Consider the following 19,802-nt stretch of genomic DNA (forward strand, 5'->3'; position numbering starts at 1 on the left):
TCAAAGGTGCAGAGACTACAAAGAAGTGAGAGGAGAAAAGCACCACAAAGCTAGTTTTTAAGGCCACTTGTGCAGCCCCCTAAACTAGCCCACAGAATTCAGGAAAGTCCTTGAGCTGTGGGGGTAAAAGAACCATCCCATCTGCAACCATTGAGAAGCTCGCCAACCAGACTGCTTAGATGGACTCTCTGTAAGCCCCTTCCTGTTCATGTGACTGACGATGGTTCCATCCAAGCCCCACACCCATCTGCCTTCTTGACCAGTAGGGCTGCCTTAGAAACAAACTCCAGCTGCTTTGGTAAACTCAAACATGAACAGCTTTATTGAAGTATAGTAGATAGGGAACCCTGCTTTCTCCTAGGCTGGAGAATCCCAGCCAGATGGGCAGGGTATTATTATTATTATTATTATTATTATTATTATTATTATTATTATTATTATTATTAGCCCCCAGGCCCACATCGGCTTCCTCCTCCCACACACTTCTATAGGAAGTTCCCCTTTCAAGCACTTCCTCTCAAAACAGGAACTAACTGTATACACACCTTTAGTCATACTGGCTGCATGGAAGGCTTGCAGATAATCCAGGTCCAGCCTTGATTTCAATGGTGTCATGCAAATATACAACAGCTTGATACTTGACTTGATCAGGACCTTTGTTTTTCAGATAGCTGTTCAAAGAAATACTACCCATTTCATTTACTTTTATTTTTTACTTTGTGAAAACAGGAGCCTCCAGATGTTGCTGAACCATGACCCCCCCCAACAGCATGGTCAATAGTCAGGGATGATGGGAATTGTAGTCCAGCATTCTCAAGGAGGGCCACAGCTTCCATGAGTGGTCAACAACGTTCAGATTGGGCACAGCTGACCACGTGTCTCTTCCTTTATACAGAATCACTGCCAGATGAATTGCAGTTTTTGGTCTGGACTGTTCTTAGCGTTATTATGTAGCTTCTTCAAAAACCCAACTTTTTAACTAGAAAAGATTGTTTTTTAAAAAAAATCATTTTAGCACTAAGTTGGTTGATTCTGGCTGCAAGTCAAATCTGACACTACACAGCAGAGGAAAGAGAGACTGCCGTGCTCATCTTTTTAGTTTTGTCAGTGTAAGGGAATGCTGGACATTACACAACCTGGGAGGCTGCAGACTGAGCAAAGGCTCCTGGACCTCATTATCTTCACCTCTTTTGCTTGGAATGTACAAGTAATCCTATGGCAATGGTTGAGCTAATTGGACTCTGAGAGGATGAAAATCAATTAGAAGAAGACTGGACAGCCCAGTGTTATTGTTTTTTCCTAGCTATCCGTGGAGGTAAACTACAACAGGAAATCCAGATAATACTCAGCAGGCTAATGTACACACATAACACTCCCAGGTACTGTAATTTTTCATGCTTTGGGGGCTGGTGATTTTCATTAGGAGAGATAAATGGTTGGGGATGGTAGTAAAGAAAATTTTGGTTACACTTTAGCTGAACTTCTCTTTATTGATATTTATTTGTGAGCAGCTTAATAGCTTGCTTTATTGCTGTTTAGAATCACATTAAGCAGGCAGAGGGGTACGTCCTACCCAATCACGGCATATCTGCGTGCTGTAATTTACTCGTAAGTATTATTAATACAACTCAACGTGAAATTGATAGGAGTGCCATCGAAGAACGCATGTAATATTAATAAAGCGCTGCGAAAAGGCATATTGGTTTAATGCAAGAGATGTTACAGCATACAGCATCTTTAGAAAAATAAGGGGAAATGTGCTTTATTTGAGATGGCACAAACGTCTTAGTATATAAATATAGAGAATGGGAAAAACCCACCCAAAGCTAAATTCTTTTAAGGCTGCAATCCTGTATGCACATACCTGAAAGTCAGTCTCATTGAACTCATTGGAGCTTACTTCTGAGTAGACATGCAGAAATAAGGTTGTGCTGTACAGCTGCCATCCTAAACACAGTTGCTAGGGAGGAGACTATACTGAACCGAGTGGGACATACTTCTGAGTAGACACGCTTAGGATTACACTGCACATTGCATGGATTACAATGGGATATAATTAAGTCTTTAGTCCTATACCTGCATACCGAAGAGTAAGCACTGCAGAGCTCAATGGAATTTTGAGTAGAGAAATCTTTGAGGCATAAAGTGTTTTAACTTTGCAGGGATTGTTTCCACCATGTTCAAACTTCAAACTTACTGATGCTATCTTACTTCCTACCACGTAGATGTCAGAAGCAGAGACAGACAAAGCGAAAATTAGAACAACACCAAGCTTTGAAAATGACCAGCAAAACACTTCAACGTTGTTGAAAGAAGGTGAGTTGTACTGTTTATCACTGGAAATACTTCCTAATAACAGTAATACTCCACAAGAGAGTCTAATTCAACAGTGGTTAACTCCTACCTCCACAGCAGTGGCAAGTGCATTTTGCTTATTCTGGGGCTTGGCCTAAAGTTTAGAGAGTCCTGTTTTTCAGTAATCAAATTTTTCATCCTGAGTAAATAAATATCTAAGGAACGTTTCAGGTGCCCCATTGGAAGTGGGCCTAGTTTCTAGATATAGTGATATAAATGTTAGCTATAGGTGCCACCCATCAGTCAAAATGAATTTTTGAAGCATCTGACATAAAGTAAGGATACAGGAAAAAGAAATGCTATCTGCGAAATTATGCTTGGCAATAGTTTATGGCTGGAATGCAAATAATGACATTAAAAGATTTAATGGAAGATGGATGCATGTCTTGGTAGCATTTGGTTTGCTGTTGCTCAGATTCATTTGAAAAACACATTAGAATTGGAGCAAAGGAGAAGAACATGTTTTGTCTCAAAAATACGCAATGTTTCGACATAGCTGCATGTTGTTCTCGCATCTGCATGATAATGGAAACAACAGAGTTTTAAACTGTGGCTGCCAAAAGACTAACACATTTAGTCTGAGAGGATGACAGCGCTATCCTAGTTTTAAACTGCAGGCAGCAGCATTGAATGTTCATGGTGCACATAGTATGAAAACGTCTTTTGTCTATGAAAAGTAATGCCACGATGTATTTATTTATTTCCAGTATGCAGGGCCGGATTTAGGTTTGATGAGTCCTTAAGTTGCTGAAGGTAACGGGGCCCTTTATATAGCAGGCGGGGCCCATTACTTACACCATAGGAGCATACACAACACAAAACATTGTTGCTGTATGTAGGTTTTATTTTATTTGTTTTTTATCTTATATTTTGGAAATGTACATCTAGGTTTTTGGGGGCCCCCCAAGAGAGTGGAGCCCTAAGCTATAGCTTGTTTAGCTTATACTTAAATCCAGCACTGCCAGTATGTATAGACTGCCTTTCACCGTAGACAAAATCTAGTCTTCAAAATGCCACAGGTGTCTCTTGTTTTTGCTACAGTGCTGTTAGTGCAATTACTCCTGTGCAGTAGGTATACTAACTAAGAGAGCAACTCCCATTATCTTTGCCACTGGAGGGGGAATAGCATTTGGTGGAGGAGCCTGTCCACCGGTAGGGGACTCCACCACTGTAGGGGCTTTCACTGTGCCAATGGGAAGTGCAGCACAAGGGAATCTGCTGCTGATGGTGCCCCAAAACAGGTCAATAAGCCTAGTGGTTACAATATTGAACTAAGACCTGGGAGACCAGGGTTCAGATCTCCACTCAGCCATAAAGCTCACAAAGTAACCATTGGTTGGCCATGGTCTCCTAGCCTAACCTACCACACAGGTTGTTGTGGAGGTGTAGAACCACGTATGCCACCTTGAACTCCTTTGAACTGTTGGTCCCCCACCCTTGATGAATGTACAGCCCTCTTATCATTGCAGAACAGAGTGGTCATCAGTAACACATAGCTGTTTTCAGCTTGCTTAGTTTGTAACATGAAATGTGCAGTGTACTGCCTCTGGGTACCAGAGTTTCTTACCTGGAAGATTTTCCTGGATGCCTAATCCTAGGAGAAGAGAGGCTGATTTGGGCTTATTGATCTTGAAACACATATGACTTGTTTTAGGAACATACTGAATAAGAGATTGGTCCATCCAGATCTTCAGGGTTTCAGATAGGGGATGTATCCAGGCCTACGAGGAGATGCTGGCGATTGGACCTGGGACTATCTGCATAAATGGCAGATGCTCCACCTCTAAGCTTTGGCTGTTCCCATAGTTCTGTGGTGTGATGGGAAAGGGAGATGCAGTTCTGGCTTCTCTATAGACAGCAAGCTACCAGTCATCAATGTGAAGGCAGGGATAGAACCAGACGATTTGGGGGCACTGGGTGTCTTATGAAACAGCTAGCAGAAAGATGAACAGGATTCCCCTCTCTGCTGCCCCAATGTTTTATTAATGGTTTTTATGTTTATTTATTTGTGCTCCGCACCACTTAAAAATATTAGTTTTCAGGTCTCTCAGCAAAAAGAGTGAGTTGCATAGTAGAACCTGATCCTGTCTGCAAAAGCAAGAAAGCAGTATGTTCTTTTAGCATCCAATTTTAAAGGAAAGTTATTTTTATTCCTGGTTTTGTATTGATTACTTGTGCCTTCTAAAAACAACAACCATGAACCACACAGTGGAAGAAATATGCCATAAAGATATGGCGTAGTAGCTCTCTTTATATAGTGCCTTGCGCCCTCAGAGCTTCCAAAACATTTTGCAAAATAATATGTTATGTGCTGCGAGTGCCATCATTGTGTGCACTAGTAAGAGGTTGTGATCTTTATAATGTATCCATTAAGTGTTTATTGGCTATAAGGTCACAACCCGCTTCATTCGTGGAGGAAATGCTGAGCCTAAGACAGAGCCATGAACTTTTCGAGGAGGTTGTTTGATATTTGATTCCAGTAGCCCCTGGAAGAAGGAGAAGGAGAGGGAGAGGGAGAGGGAGAGGGAGAGGGAGAGGGAGAGGGAGAGGAGCCACAAATGTAGGACACGATCCAGCCAAGGCTAAGCCCTTTGAATTCCCATCGGCACAAGCTGCTGTTGCTGGAAGAGCAGATTCTAAATGGAGGAAATTATAGAGACTAGGTGTTTTGAGACTAGGTAGTCCGTCTCCTAACAAAGCATTGGCATGTGTTATTCCAGGAGCAAGCAAAGTGTTCCCTTCCAGATGTTGTAGGAATACAACTACCATAAACCCCAGCTACCACGACCAATGACCAGGGATTATGGAGGTTATAGTCCAACCACACATGGAAGGCACACCTATGCTATTTTAAAGGAGGGCATGCAGTAGAAAATTCAGGAGGACCAGTAGCGTTGGGATTTTTACATATGAACACCAGACGCCATCTTATCATTGGTCCATCTAGCTCAATAAGACAATGACTCCTTCCCAGCCGTACGGGGAGATTCTGGGGATTGAACCTATGACTTTCCACATGTGATGCAGATGCTCTGCTACTGAGCTATGACCCTTCCTGACAAAATGTGGTGACCTGTGGACACTGTTGGAGCTTTTTGGAGCCAGTCATTCAGAGGAAAGAGCCAGGTCTTTTCCTCATTTTAAACCAGCTTGCTTTCTTAGTTAACTGAAGTTTGGAGCAGAGATGTATTTTAGCAAAAGATTGCTAGTGGCAGAGTTACTTATTCATGGGGGCATCAGGTAAAATATTTAAAACACAAGTTGTGTAACCTTAGGTGACTCCTCTCCACTTTAAAGACCGAAATGTGACCGAAAAGTGATGATGCCAATCCCAGAGGGCTAAAATCTCTGGAAGATGCCTTGTCAGCTTCGGGCCTATGATCAAGTGAATTAATCAATGCAACCCTTCCTTTAAGTTGTAAAAAAAGCAGATTTAAAGACTCCCTTCCAGTGGGCACAGAGTCTATCAAATGTAGCAGACTTCCAGCTTGCTGCTATTAATTGCAGTTTTATAAGCTGAGTGGCTCTTGAACTCTGCAATGCAATCTCCTGGGAAGGGAAGGATTTCAAATGCACTCAGAGAAACAATGTTACAGTAACTAGGGAGGTGTAGGAAAAGCTTCTGTTAGGACAGCACCAGCCAGCCAGCTGTGCTGTCCATCCTGATAACTTCCCAATACTGGTTGTCTATTTTAAATAATGTTTCATTCTTAAAACTCTTTTGACTCCATCTAACTCTCACTGACTCCTGCCCACCTAGCAGTTCGAAAGCACGTAAAAGTGCAAGTAGATAAATAGGTACTGCTGCAGCAGCAAGGTAAATGGCGTTTCCGTGCGCTGCTCTGGTTCGCCAGAAGCGGCTTAGTCATGCTGGCTACATGACCCAGAAGCTGTATGCCTTAGCCAGTAAAGCAAGATGAGCGCTGCAACCCCAGAGTTGTCTGCAACTGGACCTAATGGTCAGGGGTCCCTTTACCTTTACCTTTACCTTTACCTTTACCTCTCACTGAACAGCTCAGGAATTACAGCATGGGTAGGGAACCATCAGGACTCTCCCCAGGCTGCACTTTCTCCTCAGCCACCTCTTTTGTGCTTTTGCATGGCTGGATTGAGGAATTCAAATATGCTATTATTTATGTGATTGGAGAACATTTAGCTTGGTAAGTCTACGTCTGATGAAGCAGCATATAACAAAATAACAATAATCTTACCTTCTGAAAATGTCAAGTAATGCTAAACAAGAACAACAACAACAACAACTTCAAGTACTTGGCAATCATTTTTAATGATTTCTATGCAATTTTACACATAATTTATTTACCAAGCAAAACTAAATTATATTAATCTGACCAAAATATCTTTCGAATTCCTAAGTCATGTTACAACTTCATCGCACCCCTCCATTTGGGAATTTGAAAGTTGAATAATTCAACATGTCCTACTGTCACATGCCCCCTGAATTTGTTCTGGGCTTCTCCTCAACCACCTTGAGCAGATTGGTGGAGGGTGGGAGCGCATGGGCGTATGGGAAGCAGAGACAAAGCAGAAGTTCTGTTGCACAAATGGAAATCCCTACACTTGCTTTGTTGGTTATACAGCCCGTTAGGTTCTTGTGTTACCTTTTTCTTTCCGTTTCCCAGGCTCTGAGCCAAACTACATCTGATGCTAAATTTGTCTCCTTTGTGTGTGTGTGTGGTCTTTTTAGAAATGCAAAAAGGCCACCGTAGTGCCTCCACCCTCCCCACTCCTGATCAGGTTCAGTGCTCCGGGGTACAGGTGGGGATATGGCCAGCCCACTTGCCATGGTCCCTATGAAAATCTTCCAGACCCTGGGACCAGACTCCCCTTCTTTGTGGCTAGGAACCAGTGGGAGGGGGGATTCCCCTCGGGGCCAACCCTACTGGGAACACTTCTGCAAGGAATGCGCATGGCCACTACCCCTTTGGCCCAAAGACAACTCAAGTCTTCCCTGCTCCATAGGAACAAGCCTCTGCTAGCAATGACTGGGCCCTTTTTAAATGATATGCATTACGTAGTGATACACATCTCAGCTACTGAGATGGAGCTGTAGCTCCTATATAAGGCTCAGTCCTGAAAGGAACTGCTTCTGAAGCAACATCTGGGCTCTCTTCTCATGCCTGAGCCTTGCATGGAGCTGTCCAGTGTGCTTTTCTCTGGCCTTGCCTCATCTCAGCTTGCATCAAAACACCATCTAAGCTCCCATTTTCAAAAACATTTGGCCCTTTCCAGATCTTTAACCTTCCTTAGTAATCTTGCCATTTCCAGCAGAACAAGGAACCAGAGGAGGCCTGAAATAACTAATCTTCCCAGTAGAATATGTCTGTTACAACTGAGGATTTCACACAGGTTCCCTGATAATACCTGTTACAACTTTTTTTGAATGGTAGGTTTGGATAGTAAGATATGGGAGGAAGTTTGGAGAAGGAAATTTTCTCCTCCCGCCCACATTGTGAAAGATTCTTCACATGCATGGCAGTAGCGGTTAGGATGACGCTTAACTGGCCTCCCATCACCAGCATTGCTGAGGCCTACTGGGAGGAGCCAGGGACACGAGTGGTGCTGTGGTCTAAACCACTGAGCCTCTTGGGTTTGCCAATCAGAAGGTTGGTGGTTCGAATACCCACAGTGGGGTGAGCTCCCATTGCTCTGTCCCAGCTCCTGCTAACCTAGCAGTTTGAAATCACACCAGTGCAAGGAGATAAATAGGTACCGCTGTGGCAGGAAGGTAAAAGGCTTTTCCGTGTGCTCTGGTTTCCACCAAGGTGTTTCTATTGTGCCAGAAGCAGTTTAGTCCTGCTGGCCACATGACCCGGGAAGCTGTCTGTAGACAAACGCCGGCTCTCTCGGCCTGAAAAGCGAGATGAGTGCTGCAACCCCATAGTTGCCTTTGACTGGACTTCACCGTCCAGGGGTTGTTTACCTTTTACCTTACTGGAAGGAAGATGGGGAGGTCAGAGTGGCGACAATGCCACTGACTGCTACTGTACTCTGACATAGCTGCACCCCATTCCACATTGTTCAGGAGACACTTTTAGGAGGCTTGTGGGGCAGGGAAGGAGACTAAAAACATCTCTCTGTACACTTATCAAGCTGTAGTACTTAGAAGATCATAGAATCATAGAATCATAGAATCATAGAGTTGGAAGAGACCACAAGGGTCATCGAGTCCAACCCCCTGCCAAGCAGGAAACACCATCAGAGCACTCCTGACATATGCTTAAAGACCTCCAAAGACGGAGACTCCACCACACTCCTTGGCAGCAAATTCCACTGTCGAACAGCTCTTACTGTCAGGAAGTTCTTCCTAATGTTTAGGCGGAATCTTCTTTCTTGTAGTTTGGATCCATTGCTCCGTGTCCGCTTCTCTGGAGCAGCAGAAAACAACCTTTCTCCCTCCTCTATGTGACATCCTTTTATATATTTGAACATGGCTATCATATCACCCCTTAACCTCCTCTTCTCCAGGCTAAACATGCCCAGCTCCCTTAGCCGTTCCTCATAAGGCATCGTTTCCAGGCCTTTGACCATTTTGGTTGCCCTCCTCTGGACACGTTCCAGTTTGTCAGTGTCCTTCTTGAACTGTGGTGCCCAGAACTGGACACAGTACTCCAGGTGAGGTCTGACCAGAGCAGAGTACAGTGGCACTATTACTTCCCTTGATCTAGATGCTATACTCCTATTGATGCAGCCCAGAATTGCATTGGCTTTTTTAGCTGCCGCGTCACACTGTTGGCTCATGTCAAGTTTGTGGTCAACCAAGACTCCTAGATCCTTTTCACATGTACTGCTCTCAAGCCAGGTGTCCCCCATCTTGTATTTGTGCCTTTCATTTTTTTTGCCCAAGTGCAATACTTTACATTTCTCCCTGTTAAAGTTCATCTTGTTTGTTTTGGCCCAGTTCTCTAATCTGTCAAGGTCGTTTTGAAGTGTGATCCTGTCCTCTGGGGTGTTAGCCACCCCTCCCAGTTTGGTGTCATCTGCAAATTTGATCAGGATGCCCTTGAGTCCATCATCTAAGTCGTTGATAAAGATGTTGAATAAGACCGGGCCCAAGACAGAACCCTGTGGCACCCCACTAGTCACTCTTCTCCAGGATGAAGAGGAACCATTGATGAGCACCCTTTGGGTTCGGTCAGTCAGCCAGTTACAAATCCACTGAGTGGTAGCATAGTCAAGTCCGCATTTTACCAGCTTCTTTACAAGAATATCATGGGGCACCTTGTCAAATGCCTTGCTGAAATCAAGGTAGGCTACATCCACTGTGTTCCCTTCATCTACCAGGGTTGTAATTCTGTCAAAAAAACGAGATCAGGTTAGTCTGACATGACTTATTTTTCAGAAATCCATGCTGACTATTGGTGATCACAGCATTCCTTTCTAGGTCTCACAGACTGTTTGCTTAATGATCTGCTCCAGAATCTTCCCTGATATTGATGTCAGACTGACTGGGCGGTAATTATTTGGGTCCTCTCTTTTCCCCTTTTTGAAAATAGGTACAACATTTGCCCTCCTCCAGTCTGCCGGGACTTCACCTGTTCTCCAGGAATTCTCAAAGATGACTGCCAGTGGTTCTGAGATCACATCTGCCAGTTCTTTTAATACTCTTGGATGCAGTTCATCTGGCCCTGGAGACTTGAATACATCTAAACTAGCCAAGTATTCTTGTACTATCTCCTTAGTTATTCTGGGCTGTGTTTCCTCTGCTGAATCATTTGCTCCAAATTCTTCAGGTCGGGCATTGTTTTCTTTATCGGAGAAGACTGAGGCAAAGAAGGCATTGAGGAGTTCAGCCCTTTCTGTGTCCCCTGTTTGCATTTCACCATCTTCTCCTCTGAGTGACCCCACTGTTTCTTTGTTCTTCCTTTTGCTACGAACATACCCATAAAAGCCTTTTTTGTTGCTTTTAACCTCTCTAGCAAGCCTGAGTTCATTCTGTGCTTTAGCTTTTCTGACTTTGTGTCTACACGTGCTGGCTATTTGTTTGAATTCCTCTTTGGTGGTTTCCCCCCTTTTCCATTTTTTGTACACATCCTTTTTTAGTCTTAACTCAGTTAAAAGTTCTTTAGATAGCCACCCTGGCTTCTTTAGGCACCTTCCATGTTTCCGTCTCATTGGTATTGCCTGAAGTTGTGCTTTTACTATCTCCCTCTTAACAAACTCCCAGCCATCATGAACTCCCTTTCCTTTTAGTATTACTGTCCATGGGATCTCACCCAGCACTTCCCTAAGTTTTATGAAGTCGGCTTTCTTAAAGTCAAGAAATTGAGTCCTAGTATGCTTGGCTGCTCCTTTCCGCTGTATAGTAAACTTCAGAAGAGCATGATCACTCGCGCCTAATGATCCTTCCACTTCTACCCCACTAACCAGGTCATCAACATTGGTTAGGACCAGATCTAAAATGGCTGTTCCTCTTGTTGCTTCTCCCACTTTCTGGACAATGAAGTTGTCTGCAAGTCCAGTGAGGAATCTGTTTGACCTTATGCTCTTGGCTGAGTTTGACATCCAACAAATATCCGGGTAATTGAAGTCCCCCATTACTACCATCTCCCTTCCTTTTGCATGCTTGGCCATCTGTTCCAGGAAGGCATCATCTATGTCCTCCGTTTGGCTTGGGGATCTATAGTAAACTCCCACAATGAGGTCTCTGTTATTCTTCTCTCCCTTAATTTTGACCCAAATGCTCTCACTTTGGCTTTGAGGTTCTAAATCTTGGATCTCTTCACGGGTATACACATCCCTGACATATAACGCCACTCCTCCTCCTTTCTTGTCTGGTCTCTTTCTCTGAAATAGATTGTATCCCTCCATTATTACATTCCAATCGTGGGACTTATCCCACCAGGTTTCAGTGATGCCTATTATGTCATATTTAGTTTGCTGTACCAAGAGCTCAAGCTCATCTTGTTTATTTCCCATGCTTTGCGCATTAGTGTACAGACATTGAAGTTCATTAATCATTCCCCCGTGTCTCTTATTTAAGGATTTTTTCCTCCCACCACTAGGTCTGTGTGCTGTTTGCTCCATTTGGTCTATGACATTTGGATTATCATCTTCATCAATTGATAGACTCCTACCTTCAGGAGCACTGTCTCCCTCCCCCACATTAGTCAGTTTAAAGCCCTCCTGATGAGGTTTCTGAGATTTTTGGCAAAAACATTCCTCCCAACCGTTGTGAGGTGCAGCCCATCACTTGCCAGAAGTCCATCTTTAAGAAACTGCAGTCCGTGATCTAAGAATCCAAACCGTTCCTGTTTACACCATTTGCGAAGCCAGTTGTTCACTTCCACTATTTTTCCCTCTCTCCCTGGGCCATGTCGTTCAACTGGGAGGACAGATGAGATGACAATTTGTGCATTTAATTGCTTCAATTTCCTGCCCAGAGCCTCGTAGTCTCTTTTGATCCTCTGGAGGCTATTGCTTGCAGTGTCATTGGTTCCCACATGAACCAAGAGGAAGGGGTATTTGTCAGTGGGTTTTATGATTCCTTGCAGTCGTTCAGTTACATCTTGGATCTTAGCCCCAGGGAGACAGCACACTTCCCGATACATCTTGTCAGGCCCACAGATCACTGCTTCTGTTCCCCTCAGTAGGGAATCCCCTATCACCACTACACGCCTCCTCTTAGGTCTGGTCGGGGTTCTTCCGTGAGCTGTCCGTTCCAAGGTCGCCTGCACATTCCCTGAGGACTGACTGCAACTAAGTGAAGGATCAACCAACATTTACAGACACAGTATTTTCAAAATTGGTAGAGATGAGGCTTAAAAGTTGGCTTTTTTCTTTTCAGGATGGGAAATTGGTATGAAATAGACCACACACCACTGTGGGAACAATGTGTGATTCAAAGCTGCTGATGCTACTATTGTTGTTGTTATTTTGTCACTTTTGATGTGGAAGCATCCCAAAGCAACTTACGATCTAAGAGAAACAGCAAGTAAACAAATATAAGGACAAAAGTAAAAGAAGAACCTGAAATTGACACACACAGAGAAAGAGACAATGAGAGAGAGAGAGAGATCTAACCCATTCCACTAAAAAGACAAGGGAAGTAGTAGTTGGGTGTTTTGGGCTTCTCTGGCCAATTTTTTTCCCTTAAAGGCTGACAATGCATCTTTGTACTAATTACTAGCACAAATTAGATTTCACTTCAGCTTTGCTGGAAAATCCCTGCAAGCAGTTTGAATAGGAAGGGGAACACTTTCTTTCGACGTTGATGGAATGGCTCAGGTGCCAAGTTTCTTCTGCTAGATTCCAGAGATTACTTAGTGGAGACAGGAACACAATTTAGCAGTGTTGCCGCATCTATAATTAAGAGGTAAATTTGTAGCCCGGCTTCTTATATTATTTAATCATGAATTACTCTCTAGACTATAAATAATAAAGATGATATTAATCTCTTACCATTAAAACAAACCAGTCTGAAATAAAACTCCTGTGTGTTTGTGTTGTGTGAGAGTGAACTTTTGCATCAGACTCCGACTCTGACTCAGTCCAAATCTAACCAAACACAGGTGATGTTGCACCATCATGCCCACCACATGGTGGCGGTAAATAAAACTTACTTCTCTGGCACTGTTGCACCTGCAAGTAGCCGCCCAGCAGAGCTTTTTTCAGTGGTACATGGCCTTTTGTCATCTAGCTAAAAGAGCATTGTTCTGACACCCTGGGAGGCCTACTGCAACAACTTTGTGAGGCATAAAACCACTCAGATTCAGACAGAGCTGGGTGTCACAGTTAGAGCTAGCCATATGGCTGAATGTGTGGGTCCAGGGAGGGACTGAATGGAGAAGGGAGCTACCATCTGTCTTGAATGAGGCAGTGGTGTGTCCTCTTCCTTAAGATGACTTCCCAGGATATTAACAACAACCTCCTCCTCCTCCTCCTCTTCTTCTTCTTCCATATACAGTGGTACCTCGGGTTAAGTACTTAATTTGTTCCGGAGATCTGTTCTTAACCTGAAACTGTTCTTAACCTGAAGCATTATTTCTGGGTTAGCAGATTCTGTAACCTGAAGCGTATGTAACCTGAAGTGTATGTAACCCGAGGTACCACTGTAACCTGTCCACTTCACTGGGTTACCCCAGCCACTCTGGGTGACTTCCAATAAAATATAAAGGGATAAAACAAAACATCAAACCACACTGAAATGTGGCTGCTCGTAAGGGAATGCAGCTGATAAATGTTCCCTGCCCCTGCACTGCAGAGAACCATAGCTGTACATTTGCTGGTCTGTGCCCAAAGTTGGGGGACAGCCTATCAAGTACAGTACAGTTCACTGTTGTTGTGCAAGGCCCACCTTGTGCTTATAATTTGGCAGCAACTGGAGTCCTGGCTTGACTTATGCACTGCTTTCCTTATGTTCCTGCCTGGGCTTTGTAATACGCTTTATAGCGGAGAACATTTCATTCACAAAATAGGTGCAGCAGTAGAACCACAACCCAGGAGTGCACACTTTCTCACAGGCCGCTAGGAGCCATGCCCCAGAGGGGACCTCTGGTAGGGCTGTGATGCACTAGTTTTTAACCATCATATCTTAAAGTACAACCATGTAAAAATAAATAAAGTTGAAAACTAAGCAGTGGTTTTCCAGTATGACGCAGCAGCATTACTTGAATTAGGCCAATTTACCACTTATGATAGCAGTAATGGGACTAAAAGCCAATAAAAGTGGTCTGTTCGTTCAGAGATTGGCTTTTATGGCTTACTCCAAATATTATCAAGCGAGTCAAAAGCTGTCATCATAGTGTCTAAAAAGCCTTCATACCTTGTAAGCAAACAGTGTGACTTTGACAAATAATCATTAAGATGCCTGCGTGACGCCAAAGCCAAGAAGAAGGAATAAAGGGAAAACCTGATATTTCACTTTACGTAAGTCATTAAAATAATTTTAACTATATTTCAAATGAAACAGTTTTATGCGTAAAATGACTTAATTGGTACCTTTCCGTCCCACTGTATATAATACTCAGACGGTGGAAAATGTCTGGGTCCCAGAGCAACAAAATGGGTACTTCGATATCCCTTATAGTATCGCTGCCAATTCTGGAAAATGCAGCAGGCACTACTGACAGAGCCCTTTCACAGTGACAATGCAGCATAAACAATATTAATGCATGAAGTTTTGTACCTTGCAGATAGTGGCTGCGACAGGGAGAATTGCAGGCATGCCCCTTCCTCTTTGCTGGTTAGGGACAGCAATGTCTTTCCCCAATACCCTTCCTCTGCTTATTTTTCCAAGTACCTACATTCTTCATTCTTCCTTCCCTATTAGGGATGGAAAGATGTGTCCATTTTCATTCCTTCACTTCCCCCTCCCCTTCACACACACTTAATCCCTTCCCTTCTCAAGCTTTGGGGGTTTCACCAGTCAGCTTGGTTTTGTTTCAGTTTGAGGGGGACTGCTGTGGAATTTTGGAATCTTAGGAAGTCTCTGATCTGCCCCCAAATGTCCTGTTAATGGTACATTTTGACTCGGAAATGTGAGCACCTTCGCCATTTCCCTCCAATTAGCCTTAAAAATATATACCATATTTTTCACTCTATAAGATGCACCAGACCATAAGACGCATCTAGTTTTTGGAAGAGGAAAACAAGAAAAAAAATATTCTGAATCTCAGAAGCCAGAACAACAAGAGGGATCGCTGTGCAACGAAAGCAGCGATCCCTCTTGCTGTTCTGGCTTCTGGAATAGCTGTGCAGCCTGCATTCGCTCCATAAAATGCACACACATTTCCCCTTACTTTTTAGGAGGGGAAAAGTGAGTCTTATAGAGCAAAAAATACGGTATATATTTGCATTTTCAAAAACAAGCAATTAGCCTTGTAATTCAGGATATGCAGAGAGCCGATGCGCTCTCCTAAAATACACCCACTTCTCTTTCCATTGTTCTACTGCGCATTACTTTCCTCAGATTTCTCCATCAGCTGAAGTTTTGACACTAATGTAATACTTGAAAATATTTTCCATTTTTCATATTGATATTTTTGACCCGTGTGCTCTGCATTTATTAATGGCAAGTTCCCTTCCTCAAGACATTGTGATAATGGACTGAGAGATATATGCTTGTTATCCTTAAAAGAACTGCCAACTTTAATGGATGAGAAAAATCTGAATATGAGGGGTCTGGAGTTTGGCAAACCCAACCTTTTTCATAGGTTCCCCTCCCCACTTTCCCAAATCATTTTGTTGAAGCTAACTTCAAATATTGCTATAGGGAGGGAAGGGGAACTTTCAGCTCCAGGTGTTGCAAGACTCCAGTTCCTATTATCCCTGAGCTGGCTATGAGCTGGACCTGGCAGCCATTGTAATTTCCTACAATTCCATGGACTGGCACTATGTCAGGGGCATAGTTTAGAAATGTAAATGGCTGACACAAACACCAGATACCGGATTGGCTTCAAGGCAAATCCAGATACTGGTAGAACTGGCTGGGGTTTGGGGGCCTGGTAGTCACCAGGGGACGCGGGTGGCGCTGTGGATTAAAGCCTCAGCGCCTAGGACTTGCCGATCGAAAGGTCGGTGGTTCGAATCCCCGCGGCGGGGTGCGCTCCCGTTGCTCGGTCCCAGCGCCTGCCAACCTAGCAGTTCGAAAGCACCCCCGGGTGCAAGTAGATAAATAGGGACCGCTTACTAGCAGGAAGGTAAACGACATTCCGTGTGCTGCGCTGGCTCGCCAGATGCAGCTTGTCACGCTGGCCACGTGACCCGGAAGTGTCTGCGGACAGCGCTGGCCCCCGGCCTATAGAGTGAGATGGGCGCACAACCCTAGAGTCTGGCAAGACTGGCCCATACGGGCAGGGGTACCTTTAGTCACCAGATGCTGGTACTGACAGTGGGCTCCATAGCTGTGCGAGCTCAGAATGGGATAATGCCATCTTCGGTTCCCTGAGCTCATTGGACGGAGGGAGACCTACGGATGTGTGAAAAAAAAATGTCCTAAAGAAGCTAATTTTAAGTACATGCACATGATCCTATATATGTTTGCTGTTTCCTCTTTTAGCTGCTTATTCATATTCTAATTTGCTAGAATATAAGAAGCTTCACAAATAAATAATTGCAGCAAGTGATTAAGGAAGCAGTTTGAACCAGGTCCCTACCAATGCCATGTACACATGTTCTCTCCTTCCTTTCTCTCCAACAAATAGATGTTTTAAGTAGTTTTAATAGTATCCCTTTAATATTGCCATCAAAATTCACCAGAGTTCAAGAGCAGAGCAAATTTACATCTGTTTAAATAATGGACTTGACATTGATATTACATCACAGCTATTTTAAATATAATCATTCTTCATAACACCACCTTCCATGTCACTGCTCGCAAAGAAAGGGCTTGATCCTGCTTCCATCAAAGTCAACAGCAAATCCCCCCCTTTCGCTTCATCAAGAAAGGGATTGAGCACTAAATGTGAGATGCAAAACTGGCCTTGCGTTGACTCTTTGGGCTTGACATTGTTCACTGATGCACTCAGCGATGTTAATTCCCTCCACTTCAAGAATTACTGGATGGATTTCTATGCTTTGTATTATTTAGCCATTGAATCAAATGATCACTATGGTCTTTCTTCCGTCCGTAAAAACACACAAAGCCACATATATTATTGAGATTCTCTGGGGAGGAAAGGCTAATCGAGTGCAGAGCTTTGTGTTTGCTGGACTTGGGGTGGATTATTCTGGTGCCGTTCCGATGCCCTGTTTCCTGGACTGCCTCTTGCTTCAGACTTGGCAGCGGCAGAAATAAAGGCATGACACCAAGTCCATGGAGCAGCAGCAGCAGCAGCAGCAGCAGAGGCAGCTGCAAACGTGCAGGATGGGAGCCATAGAAGAGTGGTGCAAAACTCTACTCACACAGTGAAGTTTTCCTCTTTCTTCCCTCCTGAGTACCTGTAGCTGAGCTGAGGGGCAAGGGAGACTCTAGTCTAGGGGAATGGGGAAATCAGAATGATTTAACAGGGCTGCCTTGCACAAGCACAAGCACAAGTCCCTCTTTGTACATGCAAGGCATCTTTGAGACCAAGCCAATGGCAGCAGGAACAGGGTTTTCCAGAAGCACAGATGCTTCTTCTGCCCACTCCTGGCTTTTTGCTGCTCTTCTTCTCCCCGCTGTTCTGAAGCCTTCAGCAGGGATCATATCAACACACAGGAAGCAGAAACTTGAGAATCCTGTTTTACTCCCCATTCCTAGGTTGCCCCTTTTCTTATATCAAGTGTGCAAGAGAAAGTTCACATAGGCTGTGATTCAGAGAAGTCAGTTGTGTGCAAGAGAACCGTGCTCGTTGAGTAAGGGGGATGTAGGAGTGAAAATAGACATTTCTGTGTGCGTACATGACTTCCTTTGTTTCTTCAGATGCATTGAATCTTAGAATTGTAGAGTTGGAAGAGACCCTGAGGATCATCTAGTCGAACCCTTTACAATGCAGGGATCTCATGTAAATGACTTTTGAATTGCAAGCAAGAGTAAGAATTGAAGGGCCACCACTCAGGGCTAAACATCTGAAGAAGGACCAGCATTCCAGCAGGTAGAGGCTCTGTCCAGAAACCCGGAGAGCTCCTGCCAGTATGTGTAGAAAATACCATGCCAGGAGGACCAAGAGCCTGACTCAGTATAAAGCTTCTCCTTATGTTTATTGTGTCTCAACTTGATTATATTGAGGGAGGGGGGGAGGAAATCATGCCAGAGGCTAATTCAGATTTCTAAGAAGGGGTGGCGATACCTGACTGTTAAGCAGCATGTCTTAAAATGTGCACCCTAGTCTCTCACACTTTGCTCTTTTTAATATGGAAAAAAAAATTCAGTAGCTGGCACTGATGAGCTGAGATTACCAATTTTGCACATGATGTTTTACAATTTATTTCCATTCCTCCATCAGAAACACCTGGTCTTGTGCTTATTTAGGAAACCATTTAGCTTGGATGGTGGAGGGGGGAATGTCTCAAGTGCTCAAATGGAATGGAATGGTGGTTATCGGAATGAAGGATGTGATGTACCTTGCTCTCAGTGCTGGGGTGGTGATTTTGTTGCAACTGTGGTTTGTTCTTTTTGCCATTATTTGGAAAAGTAATCAGGCAGGCACCACCAGTCCCTGTTTATGACTTTGGCTCCATGCAAACTAACCCACTTATAGGACCCCAAAATGTTGTTTTTCTCAGTCTGGAATCATTCTCCACTGGATACTTTCAATCCAGGTTCAATCCAGATTTTGCTGTCCACATGGATAGGTGTGGTTAATACACATTTGAAAACCCTTCCCTGATTAGGTAATCCACACCTTTTTCTCCCTGCACATGTTGCAGGTGAATGAAGAAGGAAGTGGCGATTGTGATCTTGGTAGACGCCCACCCACAACACCATTGGGCAGGTGTGGAGACCTGACAGGACCATCTGCTTTCAAATGGACACATTATGGAGTAATGCAGAACCAATCTGCTGTCTGCTTTCATTTTTGAAATAAAACGAGCTTCTTATGAAACACTTTCAGGGGCAAAAAAATACGCAGTGGATCTAGATTGTGTATATAGAAAAATCAGCCTCCGTTGATTCTAGAACAAAACGTGTGTATGCAACCTTCAGCACCCCACAGTATTCAAATCAGCCACTAGTTTAGAACCATTCTGGCTCAATTCCTTTTATGCTTGCAAAGACATTTCTATTTTCTGAGGCATTTGGCTAGATGTTTCGTTGTTCTCGTGATACTGTGATATAAATTTGATTTATTGTTGTGCTGGCTGGGGTTTTTTTTAAAAAAAGATTGTTTTATTTTATTACGTGTTATATATTTTTATGTTATATCCTGCTCTAGCATTGATTCTAATGAAGAGCAGGTGATAAATTACCAAAGAAAGGTAAGTAAATAATAAATTATAGCAAACTAAAATTACAAAACTGACATTATGCGTATGTACTATGCAGGTAAACATGAAAATGAAGGCAATTTAGTCAAGTGACTGACTGCTTTCACTCTTGGAAATAACCTTTAAGTTGATTAATTGCGGGCAGGGGGGGGGATACTAAGCTTTTAAGGGATACTCTTCTGGTACATTGTGCACAGAAGGAAGAAATCCGGAAGTTAAAAGATCCACACCTGTATAAAATTTCTAGTGGAATGGAAGACTTCGGGGCTTGATGACATGTGGTGTTACTGAAGGGATTAAATACTAGCCATGTGTAGTGGGAGATGATTGTCTCCAAGAATGCAGCATACAAGGAGAAGAGAATGTAAGACTACAAGAAGAATCTGGATAGATCAGGCAAAAGACTCATGCCCTCCCTGCCCCACAGATGACTGATTGTGGTGCTCTGGTAGATGGAGAGATTGGGCAATGGTCAGGAATTCAGAGAGTTGGAGTCTAAAACACCTGGAAGTTAGGGAAGGCAGACCTAACCACTTGCCTATGGCCATTAGTTACTTCTCTGGATGTTGCCAGCCTGTCTG

At 43.6% G+C, this 19,802-nt stretch overlaps 1 protein-coding gene across 1 annotated transcript in view; it reads left to right on the forward strand.

Moving 5' to 3' along the window:
* The first annotated feature begins 2,225 nt into the window (after positions 1-2,225).
* Positions 2,226-19,802, forward strand: part of MDFIC2 (MyoD family inhibitor domain containing 2) — a 47,003-nt gene continuing 29,426 nt past the window's right edge. The window contains exon 1 of the mRNA XM_077923502.1: positions 2,226-2,316. Within this exon, the coding sequence (XP_077779628.1) occupies positions 2,226-2,316 (91 nt within the window). The remainder of the gene's footprint in view (positions 2,317-19,802) is intronic.

This window comes from Podarcis muralis, chromosome 2 (assembly GCF_964188315.1).
Source record: "Podarcis muralis chromosome 2, rPodMur119.hap1.1, whole genome shotgun sequence".
Lineage (NCBI taxonomy): Eukaryota > Metazoa > Chordata > Lepidosauria > Squamata > Lacertidae > Podarcis > Podarcis muralis.